This window comes from Egretta garzetta, unplaced genomic scaffold (assembly GCF_000687185.1).
Source record: "Egretta garzetta isolate BGI_Z169 unplaced genomic scaffold, ASM68718v1 scaffold492, whole genome shotgun sequence".
Taxonomy (NCBI): domain Eukaryota; kingdom Metazoa; phylum Chordata; class Aves; order Pelecaniformes; family Ardeidae; genus Egretta; species Egretta garzetta.
The window spans coordinates 886,378-912,543 of record NW_009258784.1 but is presented as its reverse complement, the minus strand read 5'-3'; the positions used below and the strand labels follow the sequence as shown (position 1 = coordinate 912,543).

At 36.4% G+C, this 26,166-nt stretch overlaps 1 protein-coding gene across 1 annotated transcript in view; it reads left to right on the top strand.

Moving 5' to 3' along the window:
• The window catches only part of PGR (progesterone receptor), a 53,585-nt gene that overhangs the window by 17,568 nt on the left and 9,851 nt on the right, over window positions 1–26,166 (top strand). Inside the window, exons 2-5 of the mRNA XM_009649469.2 lie at window positions 838–989; window positions 15,280–15,396; window positions 23,376–23,678; window positions 25,065–25,209. Coding sequence (XP_009647764.1) covers window positions 838–989; window positions 15,280–15,396; window positions 23,376–23,678; window positions 25,065–25,209 — 717 coding nt within the window. The remainder of the gene's footprint in view (window positions 1–837; window positions 990–15,279; window positions 15,397–23,375; window positions 23,679–25,064; window positions 25,210–26,166) is intronic.

Genomic DNA, 26,166 nt, shown 5'->3' with positions numbered 1-26,166 from the left:
CGGAGCAAGCGGCCGGCTCCAGCGAGGGGGGGCAGAGTGCTCCCCAGGCTGCCCTCGCTGGCAGCCGGGCCATACCCGTAAATGCCGAAATGTTCTCCAGACATATCGTCCGCGACTGGGAAAAACACCCCACTTAATTTCACACACACAGAAAACCAACCCTGGCACACTTGTGCATTGATTTGTCAGAATGAAACGGCTCACTATGATGCCAAGATGTTGTGCATTACCTAGAAACGTATGCCAAAAGCCGTATATGCAACGCTACGGTTTCAACAGAAATCCTTGATTTTTGTAAACATAATGGTTAAGTAGTTTCATCTTTCTTTTCTTGGAGGGAAATTCGGAAGTACTTTCCACTCTCCTCAACGTGCTCATCATAGTTACTGATGAGAGTGCTGCAGCTGAATGCAAAGGGACAAATATTAGAGATTTTTCTAGCTGAGATGAAACTTAATTATTTCCCATGTGAAAGGCACTTTTGAAATTCAGTTGTCTTGTATTTGATTCTCTCTCTGTGCCATTCTATGCACAGGAGAAAAGAGTATCAGTCAGCGTGACTTTACTCGCAAGAGTTGTTGGTCTGAGGAAGATGAACAAAGAGTTCCTAGATTGTACCTTTTTTAGCTAAAATGGATTAAAATACTGTGCTTGTTGCCCACTACTTTTCTGTTTCATGACTAGGCAGATGTTTACCCTAGTGGGGACAGACCCTTCTGTAGCTTGATTACAGATTTAAAAAGAAAGTTTTTATCATAAACCCGATCAATACAGGTAAGTGGGTAATTGTTGTAAAAGTGGGAATTTAATTTCTCTTAATTCTTCTTTCTTTTGAAGGCCAGATGCAGAAACCAGCCAAAGCTCGCAATACGGTTTTGAATCGCTACCCCAGAAGATTTGTCTCATCTGCGGTGATGAGGCTTCTGGTTGCCACTATGGAGTACTTACCTGTGGAAGTTGTAAAGTCTTCTTTAAAAGGGCAATGGAAGGTACTATACGATGCCATTGTTCCTCATTATCTGAAATACATCTCTTCAGGCACTGCTGAGGACATACCTTTTATTTCTGGCTGATCTTTAAAAATGTTATCACTGTAGTAGTGTTTTTTATTTTGGCAACCCTGTTTAAATATTACAGTGAGTACTAACAAGTCTTTCTTCAAATTAATTTTGCTAGTGTTACTTGTTCATTATTCGCTATTTATTATTTACGGTTTATCAGGTAGGCTTTCTGAGTAGGTAGAGTTTCATAAAAATCTTGTGTGTTACACAACATGTTTTAGAAAGCGTAAATGCTATTCCAAGGGAGATTTTGTGGATATGAACTAATGATAGGCAGATAATTTATTTTGGCTTCATTTTGTTTTCAAAGTTGTGGAATTTTTCTTGCTTGCAAGATGCAGAATTTGGCTTCCTGAGATTTATGGAAGTATTTCAAGTTTCACTGAACTATTTCAAGTCATAATGATAATAATTATAAATGGATTTGACTTTTGGTCCAAATAGCCATTAAAGTAAGTCAAGCTGCAGGTCTAATAAATCAGTAGCAATGCCTATATTTCTTTTTTGGTTTTGGATTATATTATATGCCTTGCCCATAAATACCCACTGAGATTTTAAATATGAATACAAGAGCAGATTTCTTTATATAGTTCAACTGATGAAGAGGTGAAACAAATCCTCTACATTTTATGTTTTGTCTCCTTTTCTGATTTTTATCTGATCCTGTCAGAACCAGGGTAGTCGAATTTCTGCTCCATATACTTAAAAAATGATTGTTACAATGCATACGATTCCTTAAAATAAAAAAATTGCATCATGTATTTTCTTGTGATGCATAGTTTATTCAACTTTTATAGAGTTTTTTGCTCGTCAGATAAAAAGGGAAATACTGAAAAATTAAAAGCTTACCAAAATTATGTAGTTAGATTTTTTGTTTCAGTGTGCTGTTGTTCTCTACTTCACGCATATGCTCTTGTTCTTTAACATACTAGGTACTTGCAAAGTGATAACACTAGGCTAGGTGGGCTAGATGAACTTTTGAGCTAGTGCCTCATTCTCTCTAATACATTTAATGGCATTCATGAGCAAGCCATTAGAAACATATGTGCTACGTTGCAGGGAGGACACTTGTCTCTTAAATCACTTGCAATACATTTGAGTTTCATTGACTGTGTTAACTGCTCTCTTGGCTTCACATTTTTTGCTTTGGTTATTTTGGTAAATCAGACAGAGAGTTGAAGTCTTAAGAATGAGTGTAGTGTAACTTATGAGCACCATATTTTAAAATCAGTTTTATTAATCACTTCACACCTATACAGTAATATTTTAATTTTTTTTAATGTGATGCCACCACTTTTGAATTTCATCTCTTTCCTGACTAGTATCCAGTTGTGTTTGTGCAGTAGGTGAACCTGCTCAAAACCATCTTACTACTGATCAGCATAAATAGTTTAATGATAAATGTTAAGAAGGCATATAAATTGGTAGTAGGAATATCTTAAGGTTGTTTTCATTGATTATTTAATCAAAGTCTGTATTTGCAGAATCTTACCAGATTAAGAATATAGACATACAGAGAAAGAAGACGTCAACACAATTAGACAAACAAAATGCTTATGTTTTACATAGCTACTTCGTACTTTCCATTTTTAAATTATTCCAAAGACTGAGAGTATGGTGAGGAAGTGTGTTTGGGTTTTTTTGTAGGAATATTCAAAGAATGGACAACTACCTCAGACTACCTGGCTACGATAATAAAACATACAGGTTATTGAGTCTTATGGGGAAGAATGACAGGCATGGGCAGTTGTGGGCATGAGGAAGATGAACAAACAAACAGTTACCTGTTTTTGTGTAGAAAGTGCAAGTCCACACAGAGTTCCTTAAAGAGCTGGACTTCTTTCTTTAATGGAAGCATAATACAATTACTAGCATTGAAGTATTTCCATTTTTTTGGATAGGTACTTGATTTCTTTTAGACAAAGTACTTTTTTGTTTATTTCTTATCAGAAATAAAGGTGACAAGTTACTCCTGTAAGAAAAACCAGAATATTTTTATTCTAAATGCACTAGAAAGTAGTGTGTAAAAATTCTCAGTGGCAGTTGTATAAATTTGAGACTTTTTTTCCTTATGTAAAATGTCCCCTTGCCCATCATTTCTTTGAGTGGGAATGCATTATTTACCTTCTTAAATTTTTAGTGCTACTACAGACATCTGGGGGTTTTTTTAATAGTAATTCGTGCACATAAGATGTTAAACTTTGTGAGTGCGAATTCACTGTCAAAACTCTACTTTTCATATATTTTCCATAAAGTATTGATCACTATGAGAAATTAAAACATGATTGGAAATAGATGGCTTTTGCTACTTCTTGAATTTTTTATATTTCAAGATCTTTTTCATATGTTCTGAGGTTTTCAAGTGTGTAGATAACAAGATACGTAATACAGTGGTATTAAATTTGTTGGAAAATGTCTATTTTTTATTTTAATTATTTCTGTAATATCAGCTATGTTGGCTGTTTCAAATCTAATAGCCTATGTAATTTTTTTCACAGAAATTGTCCTATTATGCACCACTTATTTTACTCTCCTCTATTGTGTGGAAAACAGTCTAATATTTAAATGCTTCTTTTGGGATAAAATGGGCTCTTACGTTATCCAGAAAACTCCATTTTTGATTTCTACTCTTTTTGAAATAAAACCAGAGCTTATTTAAAATGCTTAGACTGAACTGAATTGAACAATCATCTAAAACTCTATAGGCGAACCTAGAAATGTTTCTATACTAAGTATGATTTAATTATGTATTTGAATATACCTAGCAGATATGCACAGAGCTTAATGGGGGGTCAGACCTGTATGAGGACCACAAAGATGAAAGTGTAGATTTAGAATTAAATTATTTTAAAATGTTTGTTGGCAATAATTTCTTAAATATGTATTATTTGGTAGTTGTTTTCTGTCTTTTGGGATCTTGGCTCCCCATATGTGCCTATATATGTAAAGAAAAGGATGGTGTTAATATAGTAAGTGTATTTTACTGTAAGCAGAATCCTGAAGTAGGTTAACCAAAAGTGCAAGTACTTTTTTGGGGGAAGTCTAGTATAGCAGATACAAAAAAAGTTAGTGCTGGAAGTGGGGAGGAGAAAATGTAGCTGAGGGACAAAAATACTGATTTTTTTTTTTTTTAGAAACATTCATTTGTATTTAGAGGTTGTACGTTTTCCGTTCATCACTTACAAAGAACTGATTTACTAGTCTAATGATTCACTTAATGTACAAACAAATTACAAGGCTTTTTAAAAATGCTTTAAAGATCTCCTTAGGGTATAATGAAAATAAAAAAAAATATTGTTATTTATATTCAGTTAAGAAATTGGAAAGGACAAAATTGGATTCAGTATGCTGATGGGGTAGTGCTGTTCCTCTCAGTGAGCTGACAGTGACAGGCAGTTTGGAGTTACCAAAAAACATTTGGAAATCATATTTAAAATGCTTTCCTATATGCAGATTTACTATATTTGCAAAGTAATTTGCTGTTGATGATCAGGCATTTTTTACTTGCTACCAATATGTCTAGTTCATGGTAACAAAAATTAGGCATAATATCTATAATGGGGCTTAGGAGAATGAAGATTAAGAAATGAACTCTTACTTTTTTAGCATTAAATTGTCAAATGGTCTTTAATGATGTCTTCTAAGGACACTTTGATGTAAAACCATGCAGGGCAACCATGATCCAAATGCTTGTGTAACACCATGGTAAAATTTCTGTCCTGAACAGGAGCCCAGTGTGTGGAGTTTTGGGGTTGTGGAGTTACACTGTTGCTAAGATGTGGTTTCTCGGTGGCCTGCATTCTTGCCTTTTTGCACCTTCTTGCACCTCCTTTGCAGTAGTTTTACTAATGAAAACTTAAAATTACCTAAATCCTGAAAACAATTTCAAGTGCTGTTTCTTACATAAAGTCCCCAATCAAATTTTTGTTCTATATTTATATGAAGCATTTAACTTCCTTTGTATTTTATGTTACTGACATCTAATGAAAAGTAGCTGCCCGAACCTGAAGAGTTTGAGGCCAACATAAATGCACGGTATTACAGCAGATGGGTCAGAAACTAACTTTTGCTTTGTTTAAATACCTGGGACCCTGTTACAAAATTGATCTAATGATGATACAGCAGATGTGTCTAGTTTTAATACGTGCTTCAAGCTCAGAGTAACAGCGCTGTACAGATAATAGCATCAGAGAACAAGCTCAACCGTATGCAGTAGCTAACACTTAACTGACAAAGTGTCAACTGTCCTTCTCTCTGAGTCCTGAATTTGGCAAACTCGACCTGACAGAAAGTTGGGTTTCCACGAGAGTTTTCACTGTCTGTGTATGGAGAGGTACTCGTGGAGGAAAGTGGAGGAATTAAACATTAGCTACGTCTACACAGTAAGAAGGCTGGCCATGACTTCAGCCAAACTTTCTGATAAAGTTTATCTGACTTGTGTTATCTGTAGGCAGTTTTGTGATGACAGGGTGATTCATTATGTAAGTAGTGAAATACTATGCATAAGGAAAATTGCTGGACTAAACAGTTGTGCTTTTCCATAGTTGAAGAATGTAAAATGGCACAGCATGCCAAGTATTTTAAAAAATGCCAACCACTAATAGAAAATACTCTTTGAAAACAGAGTGCAATGCAATACTATAGAGACCTTTTCGGCTGTGGAAGTGATGGAGCAGATGTAAAAAGTTCCTTGTTCTAACTCTGCAGGGATTTCCAATTTTGAATCCAACTTTCCAGGCTGGATCTTGGGATCAGAATTTGGTACAGCATGTACTGTAAACCTGACAGTGATGAAAGTTTCATCAAGTAGAAAATGTACAAACATACAAAGCATACATATGGCAAGTTGAGAGATGAAAATGCTTTTCACTTAATATAACATTTAGTATTATTAAAGCTCTTTTATTTTGCACATGACCAAAATGTGTTAACGACCAGTAAGCTAAGTGTATTTCCAAATTCAAATGTACAAATTTACTTCATTGATGGTCCTAAAATTAGAGTAGGAAATGTCACTTTTGTGAGAACAAAGAATTTACGTCATGAAAAGGGAAAGGAGAAAATCTGTAGCAGGACATACTGTATATTTTCATCATACTTCTGACTTTTTTTTATTGTTGTTCAGCCATTTGACAAACATTAACTTGATGAATTGATTCATATGAGGCACAACAACTGAGTGAGCTAAGACTGCATTCGTGCTGGTACGTTGGCTGTTGTGCTGGGCTTCCTACTGCTCCCGTTGCGACTTATTGCTGGTTTCCTGATAGACATGGCTTAGGACATAATCAGCTGCAGAAATGTGAAGTACTAAAATTTCTCACTTAACTGTATGTTATTTTAGAAAGAGTATCGAATATTATATTAAACATCTCAGGCAGAATAGAAGCTATTTCAGGTAGTGTTGAACTGCAGGCTTTAAAGAGCAGCAGCCACTGACAGCTCAGCGCTGCTGGATACTCCTCTGTTCTAACTTCAGATGTGCACCATGTGAGTAACCTGAGCTGCTCCTCTTAAGTTCACTTTACAGTGAATGGAGAGAAACAGGAGCTTCTGAGAAGTAATTCACTGACTTATTTTAGATATCTACTTGGGATGAACATAACAGTACTCTAACAGTAATTATTTCTCAGCACTGATTATAAAGGAGAGTCAGGTGAGGATGTACACTGTCTGCATTTGGTGATATGAATCCCGCCCATATCACCAAGGTAGCTAACACATTTCTGTAGTATATAAAACAAATATAATAAGTATGTAATTATTTAATATTACTTATTTTTAAGTGTTATATAAAAAAAGTATTATATATAAAAGTAATTAATATAAAATAATATATAAATAATACTTATTTTAAGTATCAAAATACTTATATACCATAAGTATATAAAATGTAAGTATTTATAGTCAAACTGTTATCTGCTAAAAACAGATGTAGGTTTGATGGTGTCTGTCTCCTTAAGCTGTGTATCTGTTCCACAGAACTGATGGTGTACTAGGAAGAGGTGGTTCTTTAGAAACTACTGAATGGAAAGACTTAACAAACCGTCATTTGTATGTTACAACCTGCCATTATGTGTAGTGATATATGGCTGCACTTCAGAGGTTTCCTGATTATACCTAGTTGCAACTTCTGCATATTCACAAGTGGCTGCTGCTTAATATCTGTTAACATTTGAGCACATTTCAACAATCTGGAATCTTTTGTAGTTAAAATGTAGAAATAGTTCCACGCAAGCATTGACATCCAGAATATTACCCTATTCTTCTCCAGTTGTTATGATACCATCTTCCCTTATCCTCAAAGACAATATTTTATATGGGATTTGTTGCACCAAGCTGTAGGCATTTCCAATGTGGACATCCATATTTTGGCTAATTACCTTAAATGTGCTGTAGGCTACTAAAGAACCAAAATTTAGACAACTACGTAAGATAAATTGCATCCTTAAGTGCCTTTTTTTCCTCATGGCCAAGCAGGGAATGTATGCTACTTGTTTGTCTGGATGTCCACACTTCAGAATCTAGCTAGTGAAATGAATCCCCTCTTTATGGCTTTTTAGCAGTTTGTTGCCCATTGGGTGTTTCGATCCACAAGCAGCGATATCTGGGTTTTTTGCAATTGCCTTTTTCTGCTACTAATGTTTTTGTTCTTTCTACCTTTATTACTCTTTGAGTGAGTGAGTGACCCTGTCCCACTGGTTCAGTTGTAGAACAAGTCAAAGGATGAGAGGAAAATATATATGAAAAAACTTATGATGGCAATGTGCTGTAATACTTTCACTAAAATCAGAATGATGGGATGACTGAACTACAAATATAATGCTTCTTATATTGGTCACTCAGGGATAAGAAGAAGAAAAAATGATGCTTTAATAGTGTTGGAGTGCTTTTAAAGTAGGTTTTGTGTTCAAATTCTGTGTTCTATATTTATAAGAAATAGACCCCTTACTGACAAAAAAGCTGTCAGTTCCATCATTTTACATATTTGTATCACTGATGTTGTTAATTACTTAAAAATGCTGATCAAGGAGCAATTGTGACACAGTGCCATAAGAATAACTGGAAATACTGACTTGTAGAGGCCAGCATCTACTTTTGAAAGGTATTAGCTGTGGAAAATTCTTTCTGTTGTCAGTTCCTGTATTTAGATTCAAAGACTTCATGCCTTTCAAGATGTTGCAGTGGTAAACAATCTAAGCAAACCAACTGAAAATCACTATGAAATAGTAATCCTGACTTTGCAGTTGATGATAGTTTCTGTGAAATTTTGCTTCTTTTTGTTTTTCTGGTTTTGTTTTTTTTTTCTCTTGTTGGAAATGATGGAACAGACAGAGATACTAAAAAGATCAAAAGACAGGATTGTAACTTTTAGCTCTGTCCAGAAATGAATGAAAATAGGATAGCTACATTTAATTGTTCTGTTTTGTAGATATCATAAAAACAGTGTGCTCAGGTTGCTGTCTGGAGAAGTGATTTTGGAAGGAAAAAGACAATGGTGTTGCAGGATTCACAGCAAAAGGCAGGAAGATTTTGAGATCAGGATACAAGAGAAGGAAAAGAGTCAGTCAAGGATGTTGCAAAGATTGGAAGTGGCTCATTGAAGAGAAGGAAAGCAGTGCAAGATACATGGTGGTTTGAAAATGCTGCTTCCCTTCTAGAGAAACCAATTTTGTTTGGTCCACTTAACAAAAAAACTTGACAGAGGACTGTAAGATTACATGCTTAAAGCCAGCAGACAACGGAGTGGAAGAATATCAAATGTTTGTTGTAAGTAGAATTACGTCAAAAATAACTTGTGAATCTGTTCACCAAAGCAAAATACACTATAGAAAAACACTAGATTTGTCTTAGGAGTGAACATTTTATGGTTTTACATTCTTTTTGAATGAAACATTTTTAGTCAACCCTTTTTTCATCACATGTAATTAAGGTGAAGGAATTAAAGACCAGCTTCACTATGATGAAGTTACTAGTACCTGTTATAATCACAAACCCCATCACTGAGTATGTAGACAAGGTAAGACCTGGGTGTGAGAGCTGGGTACCTCTCTGTACTGGTGCTCTCATAGCACCCAGGGTATGAAAACTGAGTTTGTCATCTCCCCCCTGAAGGGAGTCAGACACACCTTCCTCTCCTTGCAGCCCTGACCACCAGGCTCTTGGATGACTTAAGATGCAATCATTCTTCACTGTTTTCTCTTTGAACTATATTATTATGAAGAAAGGAATTCCACATTATTTCAGCTAGAAGAAGATTCCAGGATGGAACATATTCAGAAGTTACTCTGCTAATCCACTCTACCCTTTTTGGTCCATTGAATCCTAAATTCTTTGCTGTGAAGCAGAATCACATCAGTAGCAGGTCTTTATACCAATATAGACTGCAGAGTAGTAGTCAGGACACCTACTTAAAAGTTGGGAAATGAGAATTTTATTTCAATAGGCAAAGAAGGAAATTGAAAATGAGTCCCCCACTAACTACTGGACTTTTAATAAAAAGACAGGCATGGTAAGGTCGGTGGGGGATGTGGGTTTTTTTAAGTGGTTAGTCTTAAGTCTCACTTCAGCTACTTCCTTATTTTTAGAGAAACTGTTAGCACAGAAAAGAAATTGGTATCAAATAATGAAAAAACATTATTTGAGGTGTGTGGAATCTTGGAGATTGTAGTGGCTCATAATGGCATACAGGGACATGATGGGTGTATTTTCAGTATTATAAACTGTGCAGTATAGATTCCTAGTTCTCCAAGACCAAAGCTCATAAACCCACATAGTGAGAGGCACATTCAGTGTTTGCTGTTTTCCACATTGCAACAGTGTAAGTAGAAGAGTGGTTGATACAGATCAGAGCAAAGGTCAAGTTAGATGTGTTTCCCATTTCTGATGAACTAGGCTAGACTGTTTGCCTAGTTAGAGCAAACCTGACTGTCAGAGCAAGTACAGATTGATCCTTACTGTAGTATATTGTCTTAGCTTCCAGAAGTCAAAGTTTTACACAAAAGCTACATCTGCACCATTATGTTTAGTACAGGTATACAGGTGAACCTATTTTCCATTTTGTTTATTTTGAAACCATGTTTATTACATGCTTCTACAAAAACCCCTGACAAGGAGTTCCAAATTTAGTTACGTTAAAAAGAATAATTCCTTTGGTTTTTTAAATACCTATTGATTTAATTGGTACTTTTGAAAAATATTGTAAGAGGTAAAGCATATTGGTAGTAAATTATTGATCAAAACTTGGAGGCTAGCTCTCAGGAAGCAAAAAATCGACCTTGGGAGGAGACATTTGGCAATAAAATAATTCACAAAGAGATGAAATAGGTATCTGCAGTTTTTAGACAGAAATCTAAAACTGGACTAAATAAAACACTATGGTATGTTTTGCAAAGAACAGTCCTCCAGTGATGGGGTTAGGATAACATTGTAAGAAAGCGTTGCCAATTAAGAGTGATACAGAGGGAGGCAGAATCACATATGGGAGAGAGAAAAAAAGATTTGAAAAAGTACTTTGCTTGCAGACAAGAGGAACTGAGTTTGCAAACAAGTGCTTTGCATTTGTGCAGGATGGCAGCAGTTCACCACAGATGCACTTACACAAATAACTGGTTGCTTGCATTTGATACCCCTGGTGCAGATAAAGCCTTATGTTTTCCGTATTTTGCACATCTGCAAAATCTCCACAACTTGTTGGTTTACTCGAGTGATTTTAAGTGACTTACAGCATGTCAGTGAGCTAAGTTAATAGTGCAGTTTTTATAAAGACACTGTGTGTGCTACTTCCAGCAGTATTTGGATTAAAATATCTCAGTGCTCGAGTACAATCTGTGCAGCTTTACTCATAGCAAAACTTGTGACTGTAATTTGTGTGTGTGTACCACTGGCATGTTGATGACTTTCTGATATAAACCTGCTAGTATAGCAATAGTCATTACAGTACTTAAAATTGTATTTGCCTGTTTGCATCCACCTTTGCTAACACTGATGGACTTTGATGGAGGTTAGGAAAAATGCTACCCTACAAGAACCTGAAACATGAGTAACAGATGAAAATGTCTCCCTATTTTCTCCATAATCTCAATCAAATCTAGGTCAGAAGCTGATAAGTTGATATGTTGGGAGCAAGGTACAATGTGCACTTTCAAAAAGATGTAAAAAGTAAACATACGTAGGAAACTTAATATCGGCTGAAGACTTCTGAGAAGGTGGCAGTTGCCAGAAAGTTGCCAGATTCATATTTTTGTAAGAAACACAAATATCAATCTTATTTTCTGACCTGTGATCTAGTGATTAGACTACTGTTCTTTTTTTCTGGGTTTTTTTCCTGGTTATAAGGACAGTAGTCATATAAAAGATACTGAATGACAAGCTACTAATTGAACAGGAATTTTATCTTGACAAGGGTCTTTGGATACTTCATTAGTACATGCATTTAATATAACTACAGTGCTCACGTATTGAAAAAATACAGAAGATCCTAAAGACTGAGGTACAGCAAAAGTATTTTCAAATAAATTTTTTAGCATCCAGTGAAAACACTCCAAACAGCTTCATCAAACTAAATATTGTCCTATAGTTTTGAAATTAACCAAGTATTTGGCATGTTCTCCATTTCTTAAATAATCTGTCCTTCAGATGGGTGCTGCCACTGACATGTTAATGTCAAGCAATTAGCAGTTTCTCAGAACCTGGGTCTGCATAATGGTAGAAATGTTTTCAGATGAGAACATTGACTCAGATTTACCTATAGTTATGAGATCAATTCAGATGACTGAGACAATAAAAAAATCCCAGACAGGTGAGACTATGAAAAATACTATATAATTGAACCTTACGTGTTTTCCAAATAAGTTGCAGCTGAATCGGAATGAACAGACTATACTTTCAGATGGGAAGTGTTAGGGAGAGACTGAATAGAGGCAAGTAGAGTGGAAAACTCACATGAAGGTGTGATTGAGGCTCAGGATATGACTGTGGCTTTTTTATAGTCTTGAAAACAAGGAAGTGGTTGATTGTAAGAATCAAGAAGTGCCTGAGATTTTATCATCATAATCTCATGGGAGGGTTAGGTTGGCAGGGTTTGGGCTTTTTCTTGCTTCTTTTTTTTATGCTAGTATCATGGAGGCTTTGGGGAAGAAACAGACTAGGTGAAGACATAATAAAAGATTAAGTCATTGGTCATTATTACATTTTTAAATACAATTTTTGAAATAAATAGGAATGAAATAATGCTCAATTTTTGAAGATGAAAGCAAATTCTTACTGTGCCTAAATTCCAATAACAGACTTCATTTCTTCCATGGTATACACTGGACAGAGAGATTATTTAATCATGTCTAATCTTAAACTCTAGAACATCTGAACATTGAAGAGTAGTTTTCATAATTGTGATTAATATACAATCTGTTTTGCAAATGTGAAAAAATGTATTCAGTCTTGGGCTTACAATAAGCAGGTTGTGAGTTGTTACGTAATGATGAAGTAATTCATGCTTTTTCAGTTGAAGTGGAAGTTGGGTCTACTGATAACCCCTCAGTTATGAAGAGGTTTTTAAGAGCTGCAGCTAAACTTAAACGTGTAACTCTAGATTTTAAATTTTACAATGTTTTGCACCCTTGATTTGTAATGGTTAATCTTAGATGCATAACTTTTAAACACCATTATACAAATAATATAGGCTATTTAAATGTGTCAGTATAAATCAAACTATTAACTTCTGTTTTTCCAGATAATTTCCTGTTTTAGCAGGAACGGTGTTGCCATTACTGCTTCCACCCAAGCCCCTTAGTCTCCGTTAGCAGTTAGAGCATGCACTTGAGTGTTGAGTACTCAAATCACATACTGATATCAAGAGTGAATTCTAAATACTGACATCATTCCAGAATGTAGAAACAGTGTTCTCTGAGTGCTTGAAGAGTAATATTTCACGATGCGGCATTGGCTTTGGTAGATCAGCATTTTTCTGTATCTTTACCGGGGGAAAAGTGCAACTTGAATGCCTATAGCATTGTGAGCTGCTTGTGAGCATTTAATGCCATACTGGAAATACATAGTCCATTTTTTGGTCTTGCAATGGACATGGGTTATATGGACTCAGACAATGTTGTGTAGACTCAAAAGATTCCCTAGAAAAGAGATCCAGAAGAGATACCTCTCAGGGCACCAAAGAAAACCCCCAAAACCAAGACACCCACAAACAAAACTTAACCTATGCTTAAGCATTCCTTTGTAAATTAACCATATATTAAAGCTTCATAATGCCACAGTGCAGAGATCATCTGATGCTTTATAGATTTTAGTTAAACTAAGAGTGTTTTAAAACTGTTGTTGCTTATCAAAAGATCGAATGCTTTTGGAGCTAATAAAGGCAAAGCAAGATGAGGAAAAACTGCAAATAAACCCAAGGAAGACGCGTTCAAAATAAGTATTTTACTTCCTGATCCGCTGCCAAAAGCAAGACAGATTTTTTATTCATTTGGTTACTTTTGATAATGTTTTGTGTAAGAAGGAATCCAGGATTAGAATTAATGGGAGAAAGTAAATGAGAATTTCTTCTAATTTACTGCATTACTAAATACTTTTTAAATGCCAGGCAATGCATGAGGCCACTGATCTACCTGTTGTTTTCCAAAAAAAAAAAAAAAAAGAAACTGTTATAAAAATGAATTTCAGGCAATCAGTTTTCTTTCACTAAAACCAAACAAGTTGCTCTTGAAAGTATGGGTAAGAAGTAAATTAATTATCGAAAAAAAAGCACAGCAACAAATACATTGTTTCACATAGTTTAGCACTAGCTCTGCTCTTTTGCTGGAATAGTATGTTCTTCTTTCTCCTTCATTTTCATCTGAGGATTTGTTTTCAGTTTGTCTTTCTTCTGTGGAGAAAAGTAACTGGTGAACAGTTACTCATTTTACCATGTGCAGAGAAAGGACAGAACAGGGTTACAATGATAGCTGAATAACAGCATCTGAGCAGAATAATCATCAGATTTGTTTGCTGCTGGTGACATCAGATGGATAACTCAGAGTTATACTGATCTAGAAATTAGTGAAAAATTAAAAGGTTTGGTATTGATGTCTGTCGTATTTGGAAGTCCACATCCAGAATATTCCATGAAGGAAATATCCATGATGCTGGTACTTCTGTAGTTCATCCGTACTTTTTTGGATCCATTTTGTTCCTTTCAGAATAAATACTTTTGGTTTTGGTTTTCATGCTTTCATGCTAGGTACTGGTAAGAATCTGAAAATGCAGAAATAAATAGAGGATGATGTGCACAAACAATCAGGCTTTTAAAGTTAAACCTTACAGGGTAAACCTGAGATATATGAAAGGATATGTGAAAATTAGCTTTGATTTCTTCTTACTTATGTACTTACTTGGCTTTGCGTACTTATTTAAAATTAAAATCAATCACAAATTATGAATATTACACTACAGCATAAAAGCATACTTTTTTCATTCTCTTCAAGTGAAATTTGGAAGTATCATTGAAGTTTGTGCTCAGAAGAGTGTCAGGATATCAGCTGAATTTAACTTTTTGCTCTGCTGGAAACTAATTTCATTAAAAAGATTCCATTTTAATACAGTTACGACAGGCTCTTCCTAAATGAGTCCTTCAGAATTAAACAATAAACTAAGAGCTAACCTTAACCAGAAAGTTACAGCCTTCTTCTGTTTGTCCTTTTTGGCTCTGTTGGTTGCTTCTGTTCAGCTGGTATTTCAGTAGGTCTAGTACAAAACTGCTTCTCCATCAGAGATAATTTACTCTGCTTAAAAGGCTTCTCTGCACTGCCCCAACTTCTACATTCAGTTTTCTATTGGAAACTCCACATCAATATGAGCAAAATTTATTTAAGCTCTTTAAAATCAGGAACAATAACGTAAAAGAAAAACATATTTGAAAGAAACAAATTGGTCTGTCCTCATGCTTAGTTTACTTAAGAAATATTGATAGTACAATAATTAAAGCAGTTCATACTGTCTGCTAATTATTTTAGAATTTCATAGGTAGTCAGACGCACTTTTAAACAGGCCAAATAAATCATTATATTTAAATAGTAACATGATTGTTGGAAAGATAGCATAAAATGTCCTTTAATTGTTCAGGTATACTTTTTTTGAATCTTCTATTACATTTGGAACATTTATACACAGAAATAATTTTGTCATGTTAGAAAATGTACTATTAATCCTGTTTTTCTCTTGCCTGCAGGGCAGCACAACTATCTATGTGCTGGAAGAAATGACTGCATAGTCGATAAAATTCGTAGGAAAAACTGTCCAGCGTGTCGCTTGAGGAAGTGCTGTCAAGCTGGTATGGTCCTGGGAGGTGAGCTGTTTTTCAAATCAGATTCAGAAAAATGGGCAGTCAAGAACATTGCCTTCAATCTGTAGAGTTTAAACGTTACTTTGATACTGTAAAGGAAAGAACCACATTAAAATGTTATTTTTGGAAGAACTGCGTGATGTTTTAAAATTCCTTATAATTTTTCTTTAATAAGTCTGGAAATCCTGAAACAAAAATACCTTTCTATAGGAATGTCTCTCTTCTACTGTGTACCCTTATACTCATTTTCTTGCAAGGGCAGGAATTGTGTCTTCGGTGGGTATTTATTAATAATTTTGGATCAGAAAATTTGATTTAGGTAAAAAATAAAGAAGCAAATTGAGATTGACACTAAAATCAGGAATCAGTACTATCCCCTTCTCTTTTCTGTTGTTCTCTCCATCTTTGCTTTGAGTACATGTCAGCAAAATTATATCCTTCTGTTCCACTGAGGAGGGCCAGGCAGTGGTTGCACCAACACTACAGACTTTGCATATTAAATGCTGGGAATCCCCATCTTTGTATTAGTTCTTGCTGTAACAGATTCGATTTTTTTTTGTAACATTAATCAAAATTGAGCACCATGCCTTTGAAAACCTGCAGGGAGAAAATAGTGTAGGATCAGGTAGTCACATGGCCAGTTTTGCTGTGCTGACATGTAGGAATGATGCATACTTTTCCTGGTTTGTTTGGGGTTTTTTCATATTTTTGCATGAGAAGTTTAGCTATATAAAGTTTTGGATCTAAAGTTTTAGCTTGAAAACGCATGGCTAAGACTATGAGAAAATGGCAATATAAATATGATAGAAAGAATATGCTCTCAAAGGGAATTAAAAAGGAAGGACAAAATCCTGATTTCTTTCTAATTTATTTTAGAGCCTCAAACTTCTCTTTTTCTTTCTCTGCGTTTTATATATAGCTTTTTATCCCTGAAGGACAACATGGCATTATATACTGTGCACAATTTCACTCTTGCTAATCTGTGTTCATTCGTAAGTTAAAACGTGTATGTAGTTTTCAGACTGACATTTTGATTGCAGTATGTTTTCGGCTCCTGTAATATTGTATAGAGTTGGAGTATTCTGCACACATGTCCATTGTGTCATTCTTACATTTTATACTTTTATCGGTGATATAAATCAGTAGTTCCCAACCAGTGAGGAGCTGTTGCTGGCTCTAGATATTTCATCTTCCATAAGCGACAGTGCTGCAGCTCCAGGGAACAGCCAGAAGCTGAGAGCAGGGAGAGGCGATGCTGTGGTATGGACTGTGTTCTGTCTCGTTCCCCTGAACCTCCCTAGACCTTCAGCGCTGCCTCTCCTTTGAGTGGTCTTCTCCAAACTGCATCCCTCTCACCACTACACCACACCAGCACTGGGGATAATGAGAACCATCAATCTAGTTTGTGTTACTGTCTCTCCCTCCTTCCTGCACCTTGGTCAGCAAGTGCTGCCTCTCAGTAAAAAAAAAAAAATGCAGCTGACAAGCGTGTTGGTGGCACTGGACTGGGGGAAGAGGGTTGAAAGGAAGAGAACATGTCCTCTGGATCCTTCTCAGAGAGAAAGATGTTTTAGAGCTGGGTTGGGAGTGCATTAGAGAAACAGTATTACTACAAAGGCAGACTTTTCACCCTGAACCTTAAGGATTGTTTGCCCAGGTGACAGAGGAGTCCCCCAGGTTTGGAAGGGGAGAAAGCCAAGGAGGCAGGGGTCCAGAGTGGACTGTGGAAAATGTGTGGTAAGAATGGAGACTCAGGAAAGGAGGAGATGGCAGATACATTTTGGTCTGTCTTGTAAAGTTTGGGACGACTTGTAAGGTTGTAAGGTTTGAGCAGCTTGGCCTATGGAAGATGTCTCTGCCCATGGCAGGGGGGGTGGACTAGATGATCTTTATAGGTCCCTTCCAACCCAAGCCATTCTATGATTCTAACTGGTGTAAATTAATACAGGTAACAATGCATTCCCGGCTGTGAGTTTTGCACATCCAAGAGTTTGATAATGACCTAGCCTGAATTTTCATGTATGATCGCCTGGATAACACCAATAACTAACCCCCAAGTATTTTGACATCACAAGGACAAGTGTGTGATGACTCACTAGCATCACCTAGTTCTTTTGCTTCAGCATTGTTCTGCATAGTAATTCTACATAGAAAAAGTAGCCAGAAGGCTTGGCTTTGTTCTACGTTTGCATACATTTATAGATGCTAGTTTTCCTAGTGCTTTTTAATATGTACATTTTGCTTGGGTGTAGGTACCTAAAATGGAAAAAGTTGGACGCTTTTGCTAGCAATGTTTATGAGACAGTATGTCCTCATTAGTGTGTCCTCATATGAGGATGTTATATCCTCGAAATTGAAACCAAAACCTGAGGACAAAGGTACTCTGACTCGTAGTTCTTTACTATCATGTATGAAGTGAGTAAAAAATGTCTCTTTCTTTTTGGATCACCTTTTTTCTCAGCTAGTACTATGCAAGTGTGAGTAGTTTCTTTGTAATTAGAGCTAGGTTGTTCTGTCTAGCCAGTTTGTTGTTTCACCCTTTTCTATACAGACCTAATCAAAGCTGTCTTCCATTTTTTGAGGAAACTGTTCCAGTCTAGTTCCTCTAGTTCTTCAGAGGGGCGTGGGATCTTAACAGATCTCTGCCCTGATATCCCCACCTACCCCATCTTCTGGAAAGAAGTCATCTGGCAGCAAATAATAATAGTAAGAAACATTGAGGCAAAGGAAAAAAGGAAATCTCAAATGAAGCCAGGACTGTGGCATCTCTAGTTTTCTCTTAGCTGCATCAGGTTGAGTGTGGTATTTCAGGTGCTCCTAGTGATGGCAACAGTTCGGGGGGGATTAGGAAGCTAATTATTCTATGCAGATTGAAATTGAGCACTTAATACTGAAAGAGGAAGAAAAGACAAAAGTAGGCAAAAAAAAGGACAAAAACTAGAGTGAGGTTATAGTATTTGTAAATGAGGATTTAAAATTCAAAACAACAAAAAGGCAAGATGGACTGTTTAACCATAACGCTCTTTCTACTGCTACTGTCATCGTTCTTAATTTTGCTCTTCTGCCATTTCTTATCATAGAATCATAGAATGCTTTAGGTTGGAAGGGACCCCTAGAGGTCATCTAGTCCAACCCCCCTGCAGTGAGCAGGGACACCGCTAACTAGATCAGGTTGCTCAGAGCCCCGTCCAACCTGGCCTTGAATGCTTCCAGGGATGGGGCCTCCACCACCTCTCTGGGCAACCTGTTCCAGTGTTTCACCGCCCTCATTGTAAAGAATTTCTTCCTTATATCCAGTCTAAACCTACCCTGTTTTAGTTTAAAACCATTACCCCTTGTCCTGTCACAGCTGGCCCTACTAAGATTTTCCCCATCTTTCCTATAGGCCCCCTTTAAGTACTGAAAGGCCGTAATCAGGTCTCCCCGCAGCCTTCTTTCTTCCAGGCTGAACACCCCCACCTCTCCCAGCCTGGCCTCAGAGCAGAGGGGCTCCAGCCCTCGCAGCATTTTTGTGGCCCTCCTCTGGACCCACTCCAACAGTTCCATGTCCTTCCTGTGCTGAGAGCTCCAGAGCTGGACGCAGTACTCTAGGTGAGGTCTCACCAGAGCAGAGTAGAGGGGCAGAATCCCCTCCCTCGACACTGGTCACGCTTTTCCCGATGCAGCCCAGAGTACGGTTGGCCTTCTGGGCTGCCAGTGCACATTGCCGGCTCATGTCCAGCTTTTCGTCCACCAGCACCCCCAAGTCCCTCTCAGCAGGGCTGCTCTCGATCCTTTCTTCCCCCAGCCTGTACTGATACTGGGGGTTACCCCGACCCAGGTGCAGGGCCTTGCACTTGGCCTTGTTGAACCTCATGAGGTTCAGACAGGCCCACCTCTCTAGCCTGTCCAGGTCTCTCTGGATGACATCCCATCCTTCTGGTGTGTCAACCGCACCACTCAGCTTGGTGTCATCCGCAAACTTGCTGAGGGTGCACTTGATCTCGCTGTCTAAGTCGTTGATGAAAACATTAAACAGCACCAGTCCCAGTATGGACTCCTGAGGGACACCACTCGTCACCGGTCTCCATCCAGACATTGAGCCATTGACCACTACCCTCTGGATGCGACCCTATCCACCAAACAGTCCACCCCTTTACTTCCTTTGTTGTATCATGTGAGCAGTATTTCCTACCCATGACTTGCTGTGCTGATAACGTGGTATGATTCATGTATGGGATACTTCTGAGCTTAGATAATTTTCCCCAGGACTTAAGTGTCTGTAAGCAAATTTACAGTTTGTGGGAAAAGTTACATACTTGGATAGATCCTTGAATATTTTTAACAAATCAGAATTGTCAGAACTTTAAATCTTTTCCTGAAGATTTTTTGTGCACTTTCTGGTTTCTGATGTTCAGAATTTACATAGATGCACTTTTGTTCTTTTACTCCTGCTACTTAGTTTCTTAATGCTAGCCTTCAGTTACTAAATGCAGACGTCCAATATTGCTTAATCAAGGTGAGAAAGACTAAGCTTTTACAGGATGTTTACTATAAGATTTGAAATATTCTTATTACAGTAATTAAATTAAACTTACCTTCCACTGAATGCTACAGGGTGGCAACCATATATAGACAGAGTAATACGATATTACATTGACAACCGTTCCATTTTCTGATCCTAATTTCAAAGCAATTAAATGAACCTGAATTGTTTTAAAATAAATTGTAGTCAGTGTTAAGTAAATTATAGGATAGCAATAGCTTTAGGAACTGATTTCATATATATGGACTGTTTTTTTCTTTCTTAATATATACACAGAAAGTATCAATGAAAACATACTAACTTGATCTAGCTAACGGTGTCCCTGCTCACTGCAGGGGGGCTGGGTTAGATGACCTCTAAAGGTGCCTTCCAACCCAAAGCATTCTATGATTCTGTGATTCTCTATATATCATAATTCCTAAATTATCATTCTCTGGGGGAGTGTTAATTGTCTTTGAGTTTTATCGTCTCATAACTGGACACGTTAATCTATCCCCTGTCTAGTCTTCTACCTAGTAGGATAGCAGGTAGCTGTGTCAGGTCATGGAATAAACAAATACCCAGCTTTTTTATTTTCTCTCAGTGAATCTCATTTTCCCAGACTGACTATCACAACTCCTTGTTCAGCTGTATTGCTAAATTGATGCTTTCTTCATTGTTTCAATCAGCTTTCAGTCCACATTGCGATGATTAGATGGACACGAATCTGAATTAATTTTCCAGGTAATATTTTCTGAGGTAGCAGCAAAGGGTTTATTAAAATCAAGGTGTATTACTTCTGCTTTGCTGCTTTGTTCCTTTATTTTGTATACACCCTCTTAAGGTGTACACAGCTTGCTCTCCTACACAAAACTTAAGAGCATAGTGACCTTAAAGTCAGAGCCAGAGTGTTCTGACAAGAATAATAAATCATTGACATTTTTCATCTGACTACAAGGTATGGAGAAGGATAGTGAGATGTTAAACTTTTACTAGAAACCCAGCCATTTTAATATGAAATGTCCACTATCAGTAATGTTTGACTGGCAGTATGGTGCTGTATACCTAGTTAAAAGAATATTAAAATAGAGAATTGTGTATTAAGGAGAAAATCATAATATATTTGATGATGAGGTTGAGTAGATTTTATTTTTTAAATTTTATGTTTTCTAGGTACAGGTAGTAGACAAACACTATACACATGCTATTTATAGTAATTGAGGGTAATGGAACTGTGAGCACTGAGTGAGGGGTTAAAACAAGTTAATGAAAATGTTACAAAGTAAAGGTCTGCTGTCTAAATATGCACAGGCAGGTTTTAATATTAAGATGACTGGTTGCCAGAGTGGATTAGTATTAGTATCATAATGGAGACATTTGTTTATCTTAGAGCAGGACATTATCAGGATATTTTTGTAAGCAGCAATTGAAAACTAAGCTATTGAAAACAGAAAAACTAAGCTATTGTCACATTTCTGTTGTTTTCCATATGTCATTAAGAGTTTGCATTAATTTGACAGGGTCTCCTTGTGGTAGATGGGAAAATTTACTGTGAGTTATTAGTAGCCACCTCTCAAGTAGATAGGCAACAAGTGGAGTTGCTTTACTGGTGGCTGTTAAGCAACGTAATTAGAAATAAACACATAAGCAATTCTGCAAGCCAGTGTGACATTAATTCTGATACATTTAATCACTTGGAAACATGGGTACTTATTAACTACTAACATTTCCGTGTGATAAGCACTCTGTTTGGTTTCTTTCTTTACTTGTTCTCTGAACTGTAAAAGTATCTGAAGCCATTATTTCAGAAAATACCTGAAATCATTATTTATGAACTATCAAATACATTGTCCCCTCTGTTTTCCTTCATGCCTAAACAATAGTTAGTGGGAAATTCCCAGCATGTTTAGGACTATGTATAACTTTGTTATGATAGAAATTGGCCCTCAGTCTCTTGTCATAATATATTGTCTATTCTTCTGGGGGTTTTTTTGGTTCAGCTGTAACATAAGATTTAAGTTTGTGTTTCATTCTTTACTAAGGAGTCACTAATCAGAAATATTTGTATTCTTACCACAGGTGATAAAATGAGCATAAGATTGTTGGGGAACTTGATACTGAGCTAATTAAACTCACAGTTAAGTTAGCGGGAGTATGACCCCTGACTTCATTGGATGATGACTGTCACTGAAGAGCTCATCACTCATATTTATACTATCAATAAAGTGTGTTTCTTGAAATTTTGTTTAGTATACTCCCTTTGGATTTTAAATACTTCTTTAATTTAAATTGAAGCTTTGCAGTTTCATGTACAACTTTTTTGCATGTGAAATGCATACACATGCATATTAATGATGGCATAACACAAAATTTTTTTTTTTTAAAACCAGATTTTGGCTTTTTAGATTGTGTTCATCTGCTCAATTCTGTCTGGTTCACAAACAAGAGGATTGATTCTGCCTCCAGTTATGGCAGTGTACATCAAGAATGATTAATTTAAGTAATATAATTTGTTCTGTATAAAATATTTAGAAATAGCATAAGAAATCCTTCCATGTTTGCTGTATCAATCTTGCTTGAAGTTGTACTACCCATGTACTAATTAATGTTTTGGAAAGGTCAGTGTAATTCTCTAAAGTGTACAGGCAAGGTCTTCCAAAATGGAGACACTGGATTTTCATAAAATTTGCTGTATCTCCTATGATAAAGGAGCACATGAAGAAAATGGAATAGGCATGTTCCTAAGTATCTGTGCTTATTTTGGGAAGGCAGTTCAGCCTTTTTCTTTTTTTAGTTAGTGTTATTCAAACCACTGCACTATGGAAATGAGAATTGCAAATACTGAGAGAGGGAAATTATTCTCTAGAAAGGGAAGAGTTTCGTAAGTAAGTGTTGACGTGTGGTTTTACAGTATTTGTTGGCTTTTCACTCATTCCCTGAATTCTATTTTATTTCTGGTAAACAGGAGGAAAATATCACAGTACAGATCATCAAAACAGAATTTAGCCATGAGACTGAAATGCCTTTATGGAACTGGAGGAAAGGAGTTTCTGTGTGTAGTAATTAATTACTAGCATTTTAGTTTCAGAATATTAGGGAGAAAAAAGAAACAGTAACCTTAATTAACATTGAATAGAAACTGGATTGTAGAGCCAGCTGGCTCAGCTGTCGGCATATGATAGAACAGTGGGAACTGAACCAGAAAACACTTTATGAGGTTACTGTAACCTAGCATTCATGGCAATAATTTTAATGGGTGGGTGCCATTCATCTCTTAGTGAAGGGGGGAGAATATGGAGGGAGAAACTCTTAAGAATTTTCCATTATTATTTCTCAATTAGATAAATAGTCAAAAATAGAAAACTTATTCAGAAGAGAGTTCTAGTTTCCTTATATAGATTAAAAGTGTAACCCAGCACTACAGGAAAATATGTTTCTGGTTAATTCTTTTTAACAGGTCAACAATTTTCTTTTTCAGGTCGAAAAATTAAAAAGTTTAACAAAATTAAGGTTGTGAGAACATTAGATGTTGCGCTCCAGCAGCCAGCAACCCTTCAAGATGAAAGCCAATCTCTAACCCAAAGGCTGTCCTTTTCTCCAAATCAAGAAATACAGTTTGTTCCCCCTATGATAAGTGTTCTACGAGGCATCGAGCCAGAAGTTGTCTATGCTGGTTATGACAATACAAAACCTGAAACACCAAGTTCCTTGCTGACCAGTCTAAATAATCTTTGTGAGAGGCAACTTCTTTGTGTCGTCAAGTGGTCTAAGTTGCTACCAGGTAAAGGCACTTCTTCGATGTAGTGAATTCTAGTTAAGCAAATATGTCATAGGACAAGCAGTCAAAAGAGAATATTGTTGTCTGCCTTTTAATTAGTTCTTAACAAATTCTAAAATTACTAACCTTCCACTTCATTAGGTAATATATGCACCAATCAAATACACTTTAATAGGAAGGCACTCTTAAAGGAATGCATCTAAATCTTTAGACTCACTCTAAAAAACAACAGAAGCCCAGGGAGTCCCCGTATGTGATTGTTACAACAGCCTCACCACCCTAACCCCTCCTGCTCTATTATTCATTCTTTTGGTATGAAAAAATGTTAATATTTCTGCATATTCTTTATTCTTATTCTTACTGAAATGATTTTTGAAAGCAACAGAGCAAATTTGTAATAAATAGTTCCAGTTCGGAATAAGCAGCTCACAAATAGCCTGGCAATGAGAAGTAAATGAATTTATGAAGATCCAAGACTAGATTCCAAAAAAATTCGTGTTAGGTATGTACATGCTCTGTATGGTCATAGGGGCCTGATCCTGGGATATGTACAAATTAATACATTGACCAGAAAGCCTGGAAATACAGTTTCATGTGAGCTCAGTTTGACGCTTCGCTGCTGCAGCAAAGGGTAGTCCTTATCACTGCTTTTCCCCATTGCAGCTTGCGCTTGTCAGACCTCTTGGTTGAACTGATTCATCTTATTAAGTGAGAAGAAAACAAACCTTTTTTTTTGCCCTCTGTAGTTTTCTGATGCCTTCATGAGCTGAACCAGTTCACTGAGGGGCAGCATGAATGCTTGCTTGAAGGAGGTAACAGGACCAGGTAATGAAGAACAGGACCACTGCTTTCAGTGGCAGGAAGCTGTTAGATTGGTTCAGATACTTCATAGCAACCTTTAAAGTTATCAAAGAGCAAAAGTTATCAAAGGCAAACACACAACTGAATACTCTTTACTTAAATGCAAGAGAGATACTCATATGTGGATGTTTATTGTATTACAACTGTATCTCTTGTTAAGAACACTAAAGTCCAAACCATCTGTATTAAATAAGTTGGTTACAGTTGGTTACAAACACGTATTTTTATCAAAGCAAAATGAGATGCATTCCTATTTCCTGAAACAGTGACTTCTGACTGCTAAAGTTAATTTTGGCTTGACCATTTCAAAATACTGGATCAGAACAAAAAGACAGGAGGTTAACTATCAAAAGTGAGATAGCCAGTTATTATACAAACTTCACAAACTTCTGAGAGCTACATCCCCAAAAGCACTTGTCTTTCCAGGCATTCTCTGTTTATAGCTCAAAGTTGTAATCTCAGAACACCTACTCAACTGTTGTCTAAATGAGAATTATAAAGTATTTTAACTCTTAATTTCATTTCCAGGATTTCGGAATTTACATATCGATGATCAGATAACCCTCATCCAGTATTCCTGGATGAGTCTAATGGTTTTTGCAATGGGATGGAGATCATACAAACATGTCAGTGGTCAGATGTTATATTTTGCACCAGATCTGATTCTAAATGAGTAAGTAGACTCTGCTGTTGCATAATATGAATGACATTTTGAACTTATTTGTGTCAATGTGAATGTGACTTCACTGAGGCCAAGATTTCATTCATTACTTGTTCTGTTTCAAAATTAATGGCAGAGGAAAGTCCTCTGATCATGTTAAAGTTCAGGAACTTTGGGAACGGTTTTGTGGGAATCCCAAATATTCTGTTGACGTGCCCAAACAAAAGGAGTTCAAATAATGTTTTAGTTATCTAAGAGAAAGAAAAACAAAAAAGAATGATGCTGTCAGAAGATTTACCTGAATTCATCTGAATAAGACATAAGTTAATGTTTAATAAATGGAACTAAGTAGGATTGTCTTTGGTCATTGTTGTTTGGGTGGATTTTGCAAATAGTTTGTATGTAGCCTAAAATACTCAGTTTTGACACTTTCTGATAAAACTCTGCTTTTCTAAAGTACGTTTATTGTTAGAAAACTGTAATAATTTAGCAAGAAGGCATTTTAATATCAAGGATAAAATATGTGAGACTGCTCTTCTCTGGTTGTAGGGAGAGGATTATTGGTTTAGATTTTCTTTCACTACGCTGATGAATTCAGATAATCTTCAGTTTTTGTCAATTTTTCAGCTCTGCAAATTGAAATTATCAAAGCTGTAATTACAGATACTTTGGTTGTAATATATGGGAGGTTTCCAGGAACAGTAAAACATAATTTAATCTCCCTATTTATTTTTCCTAAATACATTTTTCTTAGTTATTTTTTTCTCAGAATCCTAAAAGAACTACTATGAAGTGAGATTAAAGTTAAACAGGTCTTCTTGTAAGACATACCTGTTTAAGGATTAAGAGGTGGATTTGCAGAAGATGTAGGCACCTGATTTTAAAATCTGTAGACATAGAATCATAGAATCATAGAATCGCTTTGGTTGGAAAAGACCTTTGAGATCATTGAGTCCAACCTTTAACCTA